Genomic DNA, 14,777 nt, shown 5'->3' with positions numbered 1-14,777 from the left:
CTCTCAGTGAGCTCCCCGTGCTCTGGGTGCACGCCGGGAGCTCACCGGAAGCCTGGGTCACAGGCCACAGCTCAGAATATACTTGGAGGGAACATGATGAATGAGAAGCCTCGGTGACATGGGCTGGCCTGGGACAACATGTTTCAATCTCTAAACAACCGACTGACAAACCAGCTGTGCAGTGGGACCGCCTGTGTTCTGACTCTGGCTCCTTGATGATTTTACACTGTGTTTGCGAAGTTCCAGAAAATAGTCGGTTAGAAGAATTTAGGAAGAATAAAACAATAGAATCCTAGGAAATAAAGTCAGGAATTTTACTTTACGTGAAATACGACTCTTTGGGCTTGTTTCATGTGCCTGATGAGCTCATTTTCAAGTTCACTAGCATCTGATCACTTCCCAAACAAAACCAAAGCTGTCACCAATAACTGCAGGAACTGAAACATGTGACCTTTGATCATGCTTATTTGAAGACATATTAAAGTATGCATTGAGTCAAACTCCATCAGAAACTCAACAAACAAGCTTACCACCAAATGGAAAAGTCATTTAATTCAAAAATCATACGTTTGCTCATTTCATAGGGATTGTCACATAATCCAACCAAACATAAGAAAGCCAAGATTCAGAAGCCACTCAACAGAAATGGCATTTTCTTTATAGATATATTTAGTGACACAAAAGCACATTTTTAAAAAGGCCTGAACATAGCAAAGCTGTTTTTCAACTTACAGGGCAAAAGTTCTATTCTAGTCACAGATTACTTTTTAATTACAAAATTGGATTCTATGCACCAGTCAACAGCAAATACTGAAGTTTAAAACAGTGCATTATTTATGATTTTTAAAAGAAAACATTAAAGTGCCATTTTATAAGTACTTTATTGATATATATCACACAGCACTTTACAGTATACTCAAAGGTAGCCTAAATTATGAATGAAACATGCAAGTATTTTCCTTTCCAAAATTTGGACAAAATGTCTTTTAGAGTGCTTTTGAACACTAGCCCAGCATAAGCTACAAAGCGCGTATGGGTTTGATCTTGATTTTCAACATAACTATAAATAAGTTAACAAGGAACGTAGCTACAGATAGTAAACTTTTGATAAATATGAACATGGTTTTTAAATGGCACTTAATTTACATCTTTTATTATTTTGATAGGCAATCGGCAGCCTCTTGTTTCTTTAAATCTCAGCCTCCAAATCTTAAAGGATGTCAAGGCTCAGCAGCTGCCAGCAACCGTGGGTCTCTACACAAGCATATGTTTACACATGTAAATATGTGCTGTATACACACACACACACACACACGTACACATGCACGCAAGTACATATACATGTTAGAATCACGAGATGTATTTTCAGATACACATTGATTCTGGTTTCTGGATACCCAAGAAGTCTGCTCCTTGGTGTCTGTTTGGACAACTGTGTAGGAATGGCTGATGCAGAGCGGTGTAGAATGTCTTGGCTTCTCAAGGACGGCTCCCAGGAATGCTGACTTCAATACTCTGGTTCTGACTGACGACGCCGAAGCAAATTTTGATGTTAACAGTAACTGCTGTCCTTACATGAGTCTAGGACTGTGCCAAGTCTTTCCTTTCTAAAGCATTCTACCTTGAAAGATGTTTTCACTTCGTAATGGCCTGCAAAACTTGTGCAAAAATATCATCTGTGAAATTTTTCTGTGATAGTTTTCCTTCTCCCCCGTAAAAACAATATTCATCCTTCTTTTAAAAAAAGCCCCCGAAGTTCCTTAGCTCAGTGCACCTTTCCCTTTCTCTTTGGTTTTGGTGTTACTTTTTCTTCTAGGAATACAGGTGCTTCCCTCAGAAGACCATGTTTCAGTGAAGGCTGGGCCTCAGTGACACCTGGATTCCCTCTGTGGCCTCTCCCTACACTTTGGGAAGCTCTTTAGTTAGACGAGTACTGTAGGCAGCAAAAGGGAAAAAGTTAATTACTACTTGTTGGAGTCCTCAACATGCTGTAGGATTGTGCAAGACTCACTGCTCTGCTGCTGCTGTCATTAGACACTACAGTTGCAGAGGAGAGCCTCAGCACCAGCCGATCAGCGATCACCGTGGCTGCCAAACACATTTGAGTTCAAGATTCATTTTTTAAACACCAGCACAGGGTGTGTGAGAGGACATCCTGCTGCTTTTAAAGGGATGTGGGTCAGGGTTGTCGAGGTAACCGATGATCATCAAGCTTGCCAGAGATGACAGATAACTCCCTATAAAGAACACCTAGGTCATGTGAGACAGCTAGCTAAGAGGCTCATAAAACATGTGACACTAGCGTAAACTCTGGATGCCATGTTGGCCACTGCTGTATCTGGAAGTCCCATGTCTGTAACACAGGCTGACTCACACTTGCTTTGGAAGCAGAAGCCCAAGTTGAAAGACACCAGTAGGCAGTCATGTGTCAGGTTACCCCTGGCTGCCTTTTTCTGTCTCTTCTCCCTCCATCATGAGTGCTTCTGGAGCCTCTGGAGATGAGACAGAGTTTTTCGTGTGACTGAGGTTGCCGTTTTCAGGAGACACACACTCAGTGGACAGAAGGACTTCCCTTCAAGCCCCAGGTGTGCTGCGCACAGCCCTGGAGTCCTGGGCAAGTACCTGGAGCAAGCCTGTCGCTCGCATGGCTCTGTCCTGCTGATGCCAGTCTGTCAATACTTGGGTGCTCATTTTCTCTTTCTCTGTGCCTCTTTGTCCAAAAAGCACTCAGCAAGAGGTGAAGAACTGAGATGAGGTTGAAAAGACAGTTTGGTCTGACATAAGAAAACACGTTGGCTGTAAAAATATCAAAACATGAAGCTAAAAACTGGCTCCAGTTCAAGGATGCCAAGGAAGGCAGTCCTGCACAGGGTCCATCCCTACATGTTTATTTGGAAAAACAGGAGCAAATCAGGATTTTACTTACCTGGGGCAGGGATTTGAAACTAGTTCTCTTATCAAGGCATGGCATTCTTTAGCGATGAATCCTGTGAATAACCCGATTCACAGCTAAAGGGATGAGATACTGATTTCAATACCCCAAAGGATTCAGGGCATGGCTGACGGACCCCAGGGCTTTACAAAGGAAACTGAGGCTCTTGAGAAAGTTCAGGGACCCTGGCCAATTGTTTTCCAGTTTGATGCCTAGTTCATTCTCCTAATCTGCCCTAAAGTTTCCCATTCAAGCAGAGTATGAATAGCGGAGAGAGTAAAATCTGTTTCAGTCTTAAAGTTCCTTCCTAGGTGTTGGCTCACCTTCTGAACAGTTTCTCCAGTTCTGCAGCTAATGGGGAGGAGGGGAGCCTGGCAGGGCAAAGGGAAACAGAGCATCCATCTGTCATAGGCCCAGCGCGGCCAAGAAAAGCTGGGAAGGGTCTACCTACAAGATCCCATTGGAAGCAGCTCTGTTTCCTTCTATCTTTGAATCCGGGCCAACTCAGGAGGAAGGGACATGCTTCCATGAAGCTGAGCTGGGGCTGAGTGTCTACAGGGATGCTTCAGCAAGGAACTCCCAAAGCAAGGACTTGGCCTTCAGTTGCACTCCAATTAAATTTATGATGGGGCAGTTGACACTTACAGCTTCACATGTGTTCAAAGCACTGTGTTGGGCTCTTTCCATTTGGGAAGTACAACAGTAAATGAAGGCTCTCCCCTCAGGCTCCGTTTACCAGCTTCTTGTTCCCAAGTCCACAGGGAGCAGGCCTGGCCTATTAGTACATTCTCTTTCTTCTTGGGCTTACAATGACAACTTTCTTGAGTACTATGTTGGTCTTGTCCCTTCTTAATTCTTGTTCCATGATTCAATGGTGGTGTATCTCTTGCTTCTTGGTGAGTTCCTGAATGATCACTATGTAACCCTTGAGTTGATCATTTGAATAATGAGTAACAATGATGAACCCATTAGCTATAAAGCCACCTTTAAAGCTATAATGGCACAATCTACACTCCTTTTGGAGCTTTTTTTTTCTTACTTGGGAGTTGTAGGGAAACTGGAAGTGAAAGAAAAGGGTAGAAATATGTTTTGGAAAAAGGGAAGAGTAGTACATGAAGAACTGGAGAGTCTAGGAAGCCAGTTTTGGTTAAAACTTGCAGACATGTACAAAATTTGCAAATGAGCTTGGTCTCATGTACAAAGCCTTAAAAGAAGTAAGGAGCACAGCAACTGTTCCATCTCCTTCTGTCTGACATCTTGGGGGTACCAAGAAATACACCTGAGAAGAAAAACTAAGAAACTAACTCCCAGCTTCACCTATTTAAATCCTGAGCTTCATCTTACTACTAAGTGGGTGTTCTTTGAAAAACTCAATGCCTAAAAGATGCTCTTTCCATCTCTAAATTCAAAGCCCAAGGAATGCTCAAAAACACACATGAATAAAGCAGATAGAACACCACTGATGTGTCACGCCCCACAACGAGAGTGAGCACGTGGGAATGTCTTCTCCTTCTTTCAGGCCACAGAGAAGACAATGACCTTGACTCTCTTCAAGCTTGCCTCCTCTCGCTCCCTCTTAAACACACTTGTGCAGCAATCAAGGCCTAAATGTGTGGAGCAACTAGCTTAAAGAATATCAAATATAAAACTTTGCCATATAGTATTTCAAATCACTCTATTTACAAGTTTATCTTTTTTCCAAAAAAAAAAGGTAAAAGATACAGTAATTCAACACAATTCAAGTTTTTCCTTTCTTCTTTAAAGTTCCCTAATGAATTCCAGAAGCAGGAGATAGTCTCTGGAGCAATGCTGCCATCCAAGGGGACTCTGCGGATCTGGATGGTCCATCCGTTTGTAGTCTGTCTGTCCAGAGTCACTCTTGCAAGGACACGCACATATGGGAGATACCAATGACCGTTTTTTGGAGGCCAAGTGAATCAGAAATATTCAGGTAGAACCTACCCAGCCAAGGCAGGCTTCTATACAACTTAGCCCCTTTAGACCAGAAAATTCTCTTTCTCAGAAGGTACCCATCCCACCCTCTGTGTCCCAACCTCTTGGTGTCTTCCTGTATCACAATGGCCTATGGTATTAATCTCATGTCTTGAAAGACTGAGAAACAATTCCCTTTTTCTGAGTGGCAGTGAACACAGATGTCTTTTTAAACTATAGGCCATTGGCTTGGTTGGGGAATTAGCCTTGAAAACCATCAGGCCACCAATGTGCAGCAGCCCATAGCAGTACAAAAGGGCTGGTCAGTGGTGGTCAAGGAAGGCAGGGGCACAGGCAGGGTTGAGTGAATTAAGGGGAGTATGGGGGAATCAAGGAGAGGCAGCATCTCACCCTCTAGAAAGTAAACACCAGTTAAATGGAAGAACAGAAACATTAAGCCTGTATATAACAAGAGGTTGCTAGAGTTTGCTCCAAACATATCCCGATGCTGCTGAAATGCACCAGAAAGGAACATTTCCCAGCTGCCCTCCTGTCGTCCCCAAGTAGACCACCCTGACTCCTTGATCCTCTGTGTCAGGATTTTGGAAAACCATTAAAAAAAACTCCCCAAAAGGAGGAGAGAAAAAAAACGTGTCATGCAAAGAGAGCGTGCTATTTTTCTGGGTTTGGTTTAGAGTAGGTTGGGTTGCCGTGGTTACTAGGTGACAGCAGCCCTCGGTGGCAGAGACGCTCTTAGCCCGGAAAGGGGAAATGTGGGGCGTGTGTTCCTGTGCATGAGAGGACTGGACGGCCTTTTGCTGACAGGCCAGCCGCTGCCTTAGAGATGGTGAGAGATTGGATCTTAAACAAACAGCGCTATAAGCCCACTCCATGTGCATGAGTACAGACACAGCTGCCCGCAGACCATGGGCTTGAGTACTTAGAGGTGGGGTACAGAGAGTGTAAACAAAAGCACTGATGCAGCCTGGATCTCGGCACTAATTCCCTCGCTCAGTTCTGTCAGATGCAGCTACAGAGTGCTCTTGGGACTGCTTATATCTCACTTCCTCTTTCAGCAGGTTGGGGGGTTTGGATGACTGTTGAAACAGAAAGAGGGCTCACTACTGAGGGTATTCATGAGAAAATAGCTTGCTATCAAAATCAAATGGCCTCCTCTGCTGATTGACTTCTGTCTCCTGCAGTGTCGCCGAGTGTCGACTGAGATGATTATGGAGATGGGTGACACCAGAGCTCACAGAAACAGTCCTGTTGACAGGCAGCAATAGTCAGTCATGCTGCATTTCTCAAGGGTGAAGAGAAATGGCCTACAACACTGGAATCAGCAGTTGTCATGGATACCATGTAAGCTCAGCAGGTCTGCTGGGGGCCCACGGTTAGAGGAACTCCACGTAGTTCTCGGGGATGAGGCCAGTCTTTCCGTTCAGAGTCCCCTCCAACCAGCCAGGCTCCTGAGATGGATGGACTGCACGAAAAGGGGAGAGACAGCGAGAGATGAGGTTACAGATAGGGTAGGAGATAGACCTGTGTGCGTGTGTGTGTGCGCGCGAAGGAAGTCTGGAGAATGAGTACACTCACTTGTTAAATTACATAATTCTAAGACGTGTTTAAACCAGGGGCTCTTAACCTTTTGTGGGATAGAAGCATTCTGACGAAGGCTGTTCTGAACTTTCTCCACAACAAAAAGGAAGCAGACACAAGCATTCATAATTTTACATGCAATTTTAGGGGTTTCATGGACTTTCTGAAATTCTTGATTGAAACAATAAAGAAGTAACAGGTTTCTACTACTTCGGTTAGAGGCCAATAGTTGTGGTGATCCATTCTTCTAAGTATACATCTAACCAGCCGCCCACTCAACCCTGCATCAGCTACACACTAAGTGCTCATGGAAGACTGCTAAGAACTGTTTTTTAAAGATACTTGCTTCTAATCATGCATCTTTTTTTCCTTCAAATATCTACTCTCTGCTTCTAATTTTCTTACAAATTCCTTGTGCCTTTTTTTGGTCATTTTACAGTCTTTAAATAGTCCTCTCTCTGTTTCACCCATACCCTTTCTTAGTTTTCTTTCTTGTTCTCCAGAATCTACCCCCTTCTTTATATAGTCTAAAATCTGTCCTCTTATTCCCTCTATGCAACTTACAAAATTTCTGCCACTTTGCAATTTCAAGATCTAAAGAATATATATCCACTTTGGTGACATCACAATCCATCTCCATGGAAACTGCTGTGATGTTATAAAGATGATATAAAATCCAGTTAAGCCTGCAAAGTAGTCAACAGCAGGAAAGAAGAGAGAGGAATCATGGACCAAGAGGTATGGGGGAGTATTCATATTTGTGATCTGGGGCAGATAACTCTGGTATGAGGTAGGGCATTTACTTTTCATGTACTAGAAAAACTCCAATTTTTCAAGATTGTCTGGAGAGAATGGACTTCTCTCATTCCCTTCCTGGGCTCATTAAGTAACTTCCTGAGCTTGTTTTAGAAAAGAATTTCTGCCCCAATACTACTAGATAATTCTAGTTTCAGTTTGCAGGGAACGAAGAAAGAAGAGAAACCAAAAGAAGCAAATGGGAGGCAACAAAAGAACAGGCATTGGGGCTTATAGAAGATCAACACCAAACTTGTCTAGACCATGAATGCTTCTTAGGAAAAACCAGGTCAAATATCCATAAGAGACTGGAGTCTGGAGGAGTCTGGAGTCTATTTAGTTGGTCTTCAAATCTATCAGTTTCTATCACAAGGCTTCAGGGATAAACAGCAAGGAAAACTTTGGATTCAGGACAGCCACACAAGGAAGAGTTTATTTGGAAAATGCCTTGGAAGTACACACAACTTAGAATAGCAACCTGACCTCTCCAGGTACCCAAGCCACCCTTAAATAACACCCAAATACCTCTGGCCCCTGTCCATCCATCTAGCTGAAGCTGCCTAGATCACTTCAGTTTCACTTCAGTTTCCTATAAAGTAGCAACAGGAAAACTCTCCCTCCCTTCAGTGGGTTCTTGTCTTGTGGAAAAGGCATTCTGTACACAGCCAGGCATATGGCACATGCTAATCTGAGTTAGTCAGCAGGAGACCCACATCACTCCACCAGTCACGTGGACAGGTCAGCAAACCCTCCTAGAAAAACCTGGACATAGGGCCCAGCCTCAACACTCACCAAAGCTTCAGGAAACCTCAAATGTTTAGAACCTAAAATAAACAAATCACACCCATTCACCAAAATAAAGGGCCTAAGAAGAATAAAGCAATCAACCATCCAGTTAAACAAATACAAGACCCCTCCCATTTTACAGCAAAGCCCCCAGCTGAGCTGTTCCTTCACCAGATGCCTTGAGTCCATTTCCTTCAGACATTCTGGCCAGCTGTTCCAACTCAGCACAGGTACTGAGGAGGCAACACCTATAAGCATTAGAAATGGAATTTGCAGACTAAGGCAAGAATCAGAGCAGACAAGGGAGGCCAAAAGATATGACACAGGAGATGACAAGAATAAAGCGGCCTTTGGTTGGAGTCTTCCAGTTAGGTTTACTAAAGCCCAGTACCAGGTCATGTGCACGGAGCCACCTGGATGTGTATTACAACGGCAGATTCGTGGACCCCATGGCAAATCAACTAAAGCAGACTTTGGGAGAGGGGCGCAGAAACCTGTATTGTAGCTAGTTCACAGATCATTAGGAGTGATGACACTGCTGTGCCCAAATGCTCTATAATATAGGTGGTAATAAGAATTAAAACGTCAATTCTCATTAACCGATGGAGGAACGAGGCAGCACCAGATGCCCCCCTCCTTTCTGTTATCTTCTGTTTCCTTCAGGCTTAGCGGAGGCCCCATCTCCTCCATAAATATTATCACGGAATACTTTCAACCTGCTGCCAACCTCCTCAACTCCTAGAACGTTCATAGAACATCCCCCATGGCATTCATGGATCCTATTAACATGCTGCTCAAAGCATTGAGCTTTGCTTCCCTATCTAGTGTTTTAGGGCATTTTCATTTGTATCCTAACACTCCCCAGCTTGACAACCTTCATTAGCTCCCTTCTGCCTCATGAATGATACCAACACACGTGAACACTTAGAAATGCTGACTGTGAGGCTGTTGTATACTCAGAGTTTTACATATACTGTTTCGTTTGACCCTGATGAGCCCAGCTTGGACTATTCTTAACCCTTTTTTACAGATGAAAAAATTAAGGCTCAGAGAGGCAAACTGTGTGTGGTTGCAATGGGAGAACTTGTTTTTGAATTCAGGTTGTTTGACTCCAGAGGCCAAGCCCCTTCCCACGGTGTCATGCCTTCATTCAATCAGAGAATGTGATCCGTGTGGAGAATGACAGTGGTGTGTTGAGCAGTGCTCGTGGCAGGCGCTGTGCTCGTGAGTGCTGCACCTGCATTTTCCCCTTTCATCCTCAGAATGACAACGATGGAGTTGTTTCTGCTACTTTCCTCATTTACTGGCAAAAACAGACTCAGAGAGGTTAAGTACCTTGTCCAAAATTACACAGTTGGTAGACGATGGAGGTGGATTAGCCCAGGCATCTGATCCGAGAGTCTGTGGTCTTAGCCACCTGAACCCAACACTCTGAAGATCCTCAGTGGTACCCATACCTGTTGGGCTAGACTATGCCAGTGCTCACCACTGAATTGCACCTGTGTCCGGTGTGCTACGTTGACACAAAGGTGTTGCAGCAAGAGGCCAGGGTGGCTCTCCAGCCCAGCATGCATATCGTAAATATCAGTGGCGGCTGACATGAGGTTCTTTCCGCCAAGCCCTCTCTCACCTGAGTCCCCGCAGACATCACACACCTGCATATGCAGTAAATGCCCTTGTCTCTCTTTCGCTCACTATGGACAAGGAGCAAGTGTGTGACTAAGACCACCACTGGCCGGCTGACCCCCCCAAGAAGCCCTAACTGGAAGAGTCGCAGAGCCCTGTGTAGTTAAAAATGCACCCACTCATTTAATGAATGTTTACTGGGCACTTACCAGGTGCCAGACACTGTGCAATGTCCTTGCGCCCAGCACAGAACAGGCAGACAAGATTCTGCTCTCGGGGAGGAACAATCAACCAATAAGCAAGCAAGTAATTTTAGGCAGTGATAAGAGGAGAGGGAGAGACTGGGGCAAGGATGTGGACTGGTTAGCAGGAGCTACAGAAGTTAAAACCTCAAAGGTCCAAGGGGGCCGGCCAGGCCGTGGGTAATGCCAGTGCCAAGGCCCTAAGATGGGGACAAATGTGATATGCTTTTAGAATGGTGCCCTGTGTCTCCCAAGGAGCTGAGAGTACGTGTGACTCCCTGCTCAACTCTGCCGTTGAGGTGCCACAGATGATATGTGGCAGGGATTTATCTGTTCCAATGAAGCTTTCTTTATATAAAGAGGTGGCAAGCTGGATGGGATAGGCAGGTCACAGTTTGCCGAACTTATCTGAGAACATAGAGAAGACCTGTAAGGTTGTAGTGTATCAAGTGAGGATGAGAGGAGGTCGGGGGACAGAAACTGGGTCATGGAGGGCCTCACAAGTGTTCTCAGAGCCACGGAGGCCACTGACAATGGTAAGTAGGGGAATATCATGAGTTGATTTCCCTTTTTCAGAGTTCACTCTTGCTGCCATGTAGAGAAGGGGCTATGGTGTGAGAGTGGAAGTAATAAGACTTTCAGGCTGCTGGTGGAGATGCCCAGGGAGAGGTGGAGGTGGCTGGAGCATGGGTGTGGCCTAGCAGCCAGCTGGGGAGGCTGAAGGACACCCCCTGAGGAGCTAACCCCACTTTCTGGGCAGCTCGGGGCTCCATCAGCAAAGGAGATGTGGGGTTGTCCTGCCTGGCACTGGCCACGTCACGGGAATGAATGGATCCAGCTCCTCTCAAATCTTGCGAAAGGTATCCCCAGAAACCAATCTTAGTTACTGCCACGTGAATTTTCCAGGTATCACTAATCATGTTGCTTCCAGATGACTAATGCTCCTGAGAATATGAGCTACTTCTCCTTCCAGTTACTGTTGGAGGTGCTTTTGGTGAAGGGGACAGTTTCCTAGTAGATCGGGCAAGGGCTGGCACTGGAGCTACTTCCAGGTACTGCCACCGTTCCTACTGCACAAAGTCCAGGAGCTGACTGAGCAGCCACTCCAGAGTCACCCACAGCCGCTGGAATCCAGAGGCTCCGAGGTTAATCATTATGAAGCAACAGACTTTCCTCTCCATGTGCCCCTCCCTCTTCCTCCTCCTTGTTCACTCTTCCTAATCCTGAAAAAGAAAACACATGTGTATGTGCTTGCACGCACACAAACACACACGCACGCATGCTTGCTTCTGACTGGTCTGATAATTTAATCTGATACTGCAGAGCATCCAAGTTTAATAGCCCTTACCTAATATCTCCAGCAGTAAACTAACAAACCATAGAACAAGGAAAAAGACACCCCTGCCTAACATGATTAATAGTATATTTTTATAGTATATTATAGTGTCTAGCTTTTTCTCTAGAGGTAGCAAGGAATAGGATATTTATGCATTTTCCTTTAGAAATAGGATCTAATAAAACATTATCAGCCAAACTTATCTAGAAAGTTGATTAACATTTCATTAGCTCCGTCTGCAACTGCAGCTCAGTCAACACTGAAAGGTGTTTTCTTTCGGGTTTAATTTGGCCTTTCACTCTTTAGGGAATTTTAAAAGGTCACTGGCATTGCCGGTTAAAAACAAACCAGTGTCAATGAACTTTGGCATGACTCCTAGAGACCACAGGCAGGCTTGGGTGAAGCCTCTGGCTCGTTAAGTCAAACTCTTTTTCTTCCATTCTTATCTGTCAATATTTAAAGTAGGTGTCGCCAACCCCGGGGGCTGTGGACCCATAACATCCATGGTCTGTTAGAAATTGGGCTGCATCGCAGGAGGTAGGCGGTGGGAGAGCGTGGCTCTGCCTTCGGTCAGATTAGCAGCGGCATGAGATTCTCATTGGAGTGCAAACTCTATTGCGAACCGCACGTGCAAGGGATCTAGGTTGCTCACCCCTCAAGAGAATCTGATTCCTGATGATCTGAGGTGGAGCAGAGGTAGTGGTGCCAGCACTGGGGAGAGGCTGCAAATACAGATTAACATTAGCGGGGAGGTTTGACTGCACCCTTCCCACTGTCCGAGTCCATGGAAAAATGGTCTTCCACGAATCCAGTCCCTAATGCCAAAAAGGTTGGGGATCGCTGATGCAGAGGGTTTAGAATGATTACCACATTGTGGAGAGGCAGGAGACACAGAACCTGCTGGGTAGAGCACCCAGCCTGCAGGAAAGCACTTAGCAGTTAAAAATTATCTAGGCATCTTTTCTTGTCTTTTTATTGTTGTTGTTAACCATTTAAGCTACTTAAAAATGAAAGAAGGCTGGAATGTAAAGTGGCATTTCCTCAAACACAGAGTTAAAATGTGACATAGCACTTCCCTCCTAGGTATATCCCCGAGAAAATTGAAAACATATGTCCTCACAGAAACTCATATATGAATGTTCAGAGCACCAAATGCCAACAGCCAAAAAGTGGAAACAATCAAAATGTCCATCCACTGTTAATTGAGTTTAAATAAAATGTGATGTGTCCATACCATAGGGCCTTATTTAGCCATAAACAGAAATGAAGTTCTTATTCATGCTACAACATGGGAGAAACTTGAAAACATTATGCAAAGTGAAATGAGCCAGTCACAGAGATCATATACTGCATGAAATGTCCAGAGCAGGCACACCTATAGAGTCAAAGTAGATGGGTGGCTGCCCAGGGCTGAATGGATGCGAGTTGGGGGAAATGGGGCATGACTGCTAAAGGGATTTCTTCTGGGAATGATGAAAATATTCTGGAAAAAGATAGTGGTGATGGCTACATAACTCTGAATACACTAAAAAACAATTTAAATGGGTAAACTGCATGCGGTGTGGGTATCTCAATAAAGCTGTCAAAAAAAAAGAAGGGAATCACAAAAAAGATATGCAAACATGCACATGCTTTTTGATAGTTTATTCTGCCTCTGGGACTGAGGTTCTCTGTGTTGTCAGAATGAATGGCTGTCAGGAACATGGTGGTGCCTTGCATATGCAAGGAGTGAATTGGGACTCAGAGATCAGACCTTTAAGCCCTTGGTTCACCTGTAAACGCAGGGATCTCTCAAATCCTGCTCATCTGCATGCAGAAGCCCCTTCCCTACTGACAAAGCAGGATACAGAAGCCCAAGCAATGCATTCTGTACTGGTCTGTCTGCTGGGAAAGTTGTGTCATGTTACAGCAGGGCTGGGCTTCCCCCACCTGGGCCTGTGTGGGGGACACTCACCAGTGACTTGATGTTTGACAGCCTCCAGCAGACCCACCGCACCTGCAGTCTTTGGGGCATGACAGCACCAGCTGCTGACAGGTGGGGAACTAAGCTAGCTGTGTGCGCTTTATTTTGGAAAGGGCCCAATGAAAGGTAATGGAGCAAAGGTTTAGGGGCAGTGCTTTGGGTTTGGGAACCATAAAAGAGGACACAGGTTCAGCAGACCAGGCACACAGAGTGGCAGCCCTTTAGATGTGGGTGCAGTCAAGGGCTGGACCCCTGGAGCCCGTCTCTGCTCTGGCTTAGAACACAAGACCTTGCAGATACAGCCAGGACCTGGGGAGTCAGGTGCTGCCCCCACTGCCAAGCTGAAAGCCAGGGCTGGGCCCTGTTAGCTAAAAGGGAAAAACTGTAATTGAGAGGTATGAGAGCATTGGGGGCTTTTTCTAAGATGATTGTAACGATGATGATCTTAACAATAATAGCACGCAGAATGCTTGCTATGTGTTTGGTGCCTTTTTGTTTGTTTGTTTTGAGAAAGCAGGATTTATTGAGAGGACAGCAAAGCTCCCATAGTAAGAAGGGACCCAAAGGGGTTGCCCAGTGCCATTTTAAACATGTGTTCTATCTTGCAAAGCCACCGCTGGGTGCTGGATTGAGTCCTCTGCAGGCATGATCCCCTTTAATGCTCAGAATGACTCAACGTGGAGCCAAGGACACTAGTCCATTCTTCACAAGGCCTCCCAAAGTCTTGGGGCTACTCTTTTATTTTGGGAAATGACACAGAAACAAACACACAAACATAGACACTCTGTATTGGACTTACCCGTTCTACTGAGATTTTTTCCCGGGCAAGAACTTTGAAAATGTCAGTTATTTCCTTGCATCCCCCCCCCCATATCTTTGCAAGAGGATGAGAAACTCACCATTCTCAAAGACTGTGCCTGCGGTGAATGAGAGTTCTGAGTCATGTTCAGCTTTACAGGCATATAAGGCTTTTGCCTTCCGGAACGGTGTGCTGTGTAAAAACAAGAGTTTATTTAACATCTTTTAAAAAAAAAAAAACAAAACAACTCAGAAAGCCCCAGATATTTAATGTTTCTTCCCTTTCCCAGCAAGCCACCTATTCCTCTCTCATAGGAAGAGCCTGACAAGGCAGCCAGATGGCAAAACATGAGGTGGAAAAGTTGCAAAGGTCACAGGAGAAAAGTGAGAAATATTCAGAGAAAAGCCATAAGCTCTAAGAAACCACAGTTCTCATGGGGTCACCTTGTGCCACATTAGACCTTTACCTGGTGTGACAACAACTGAACAGTGGGAGGGTAGGCTGGGCCCACTTTTGGAGCAGGAGTGCCTTGGGGTAAGGGTGGGAGGCAGGGGCGGGAAAGAACTTCCAAGCTTCTTTGGAGAACGCTCCCAGCAGACCCTGCTGAAAGTTGGCAATCCTCGGTGAGTCAAAAAGGAGAAATTATAGCAAAGCCAAGTTTCGGCTCTAGGTCACAGGCTGACATTCTCTCTCCAGATGTTCCTCATTTCTTACTAGGCTGGGGCTAGCTGGTGGGGCAGGATTCCAGAGTTGAAATCCCTGACACC

The 14,777-nt window shown here is 45.1% G+C and overlaps 1 protein-coding gene across 1 annotated transcript in view; it reads right to left on the bottom strand.

Annotated features, from left to right (window-relative positions):
* Nucleotides 1-4,590: 4,590 nt before the first annotated feature.
* ARHGAP26 (Rho GTPase activating protein 26) overlaps nucleotides 4,591-14,777 on the bottom strand; it is a 198,339-nt gene continuing 188,152 nt past the window's right edge. Inside the window, exons 13-14 of the mRNA XM_021708767.1 lie at nucleotides 14,111-14,202; nucleotides 4,591-6,347 (exon numbers count right to left, since the gene is read on the bottom strand). Coding sequence (XP_021564442.1) covers nucleotides 6,259-6,347; nucleotides 14,111-14,202 — 181 coding nt within the window. The 3' untranslated portion in view covers nucleotides 4,591-6,258. The remainder of the gene's footprint in view (nucleotides 6,348-14,110; nucleotides 14,203-14,777) is intronic.

The sequence above is a fragment of the Carlito syrichta genome, unplaced genomic scaffold (assembly GCF_000164805.1).
Source record: "Carlito syrichta isolate Samal-C Ts95f unplaced genomic scaffold, Tarsius_syrichta-2.0.1 Scaffold147091, whole genome shotgun sequence".
NCBI classification, from domain to species: domain Eukaryota; kingdom Metazoa; phylum Chordata; class Mammalia; order Primates; family Tarsiidae; genus Carlito; species Carlito syrichta.
This window is presented reverse-complemented; position numbering and strand designations above follow the sequence as displayed.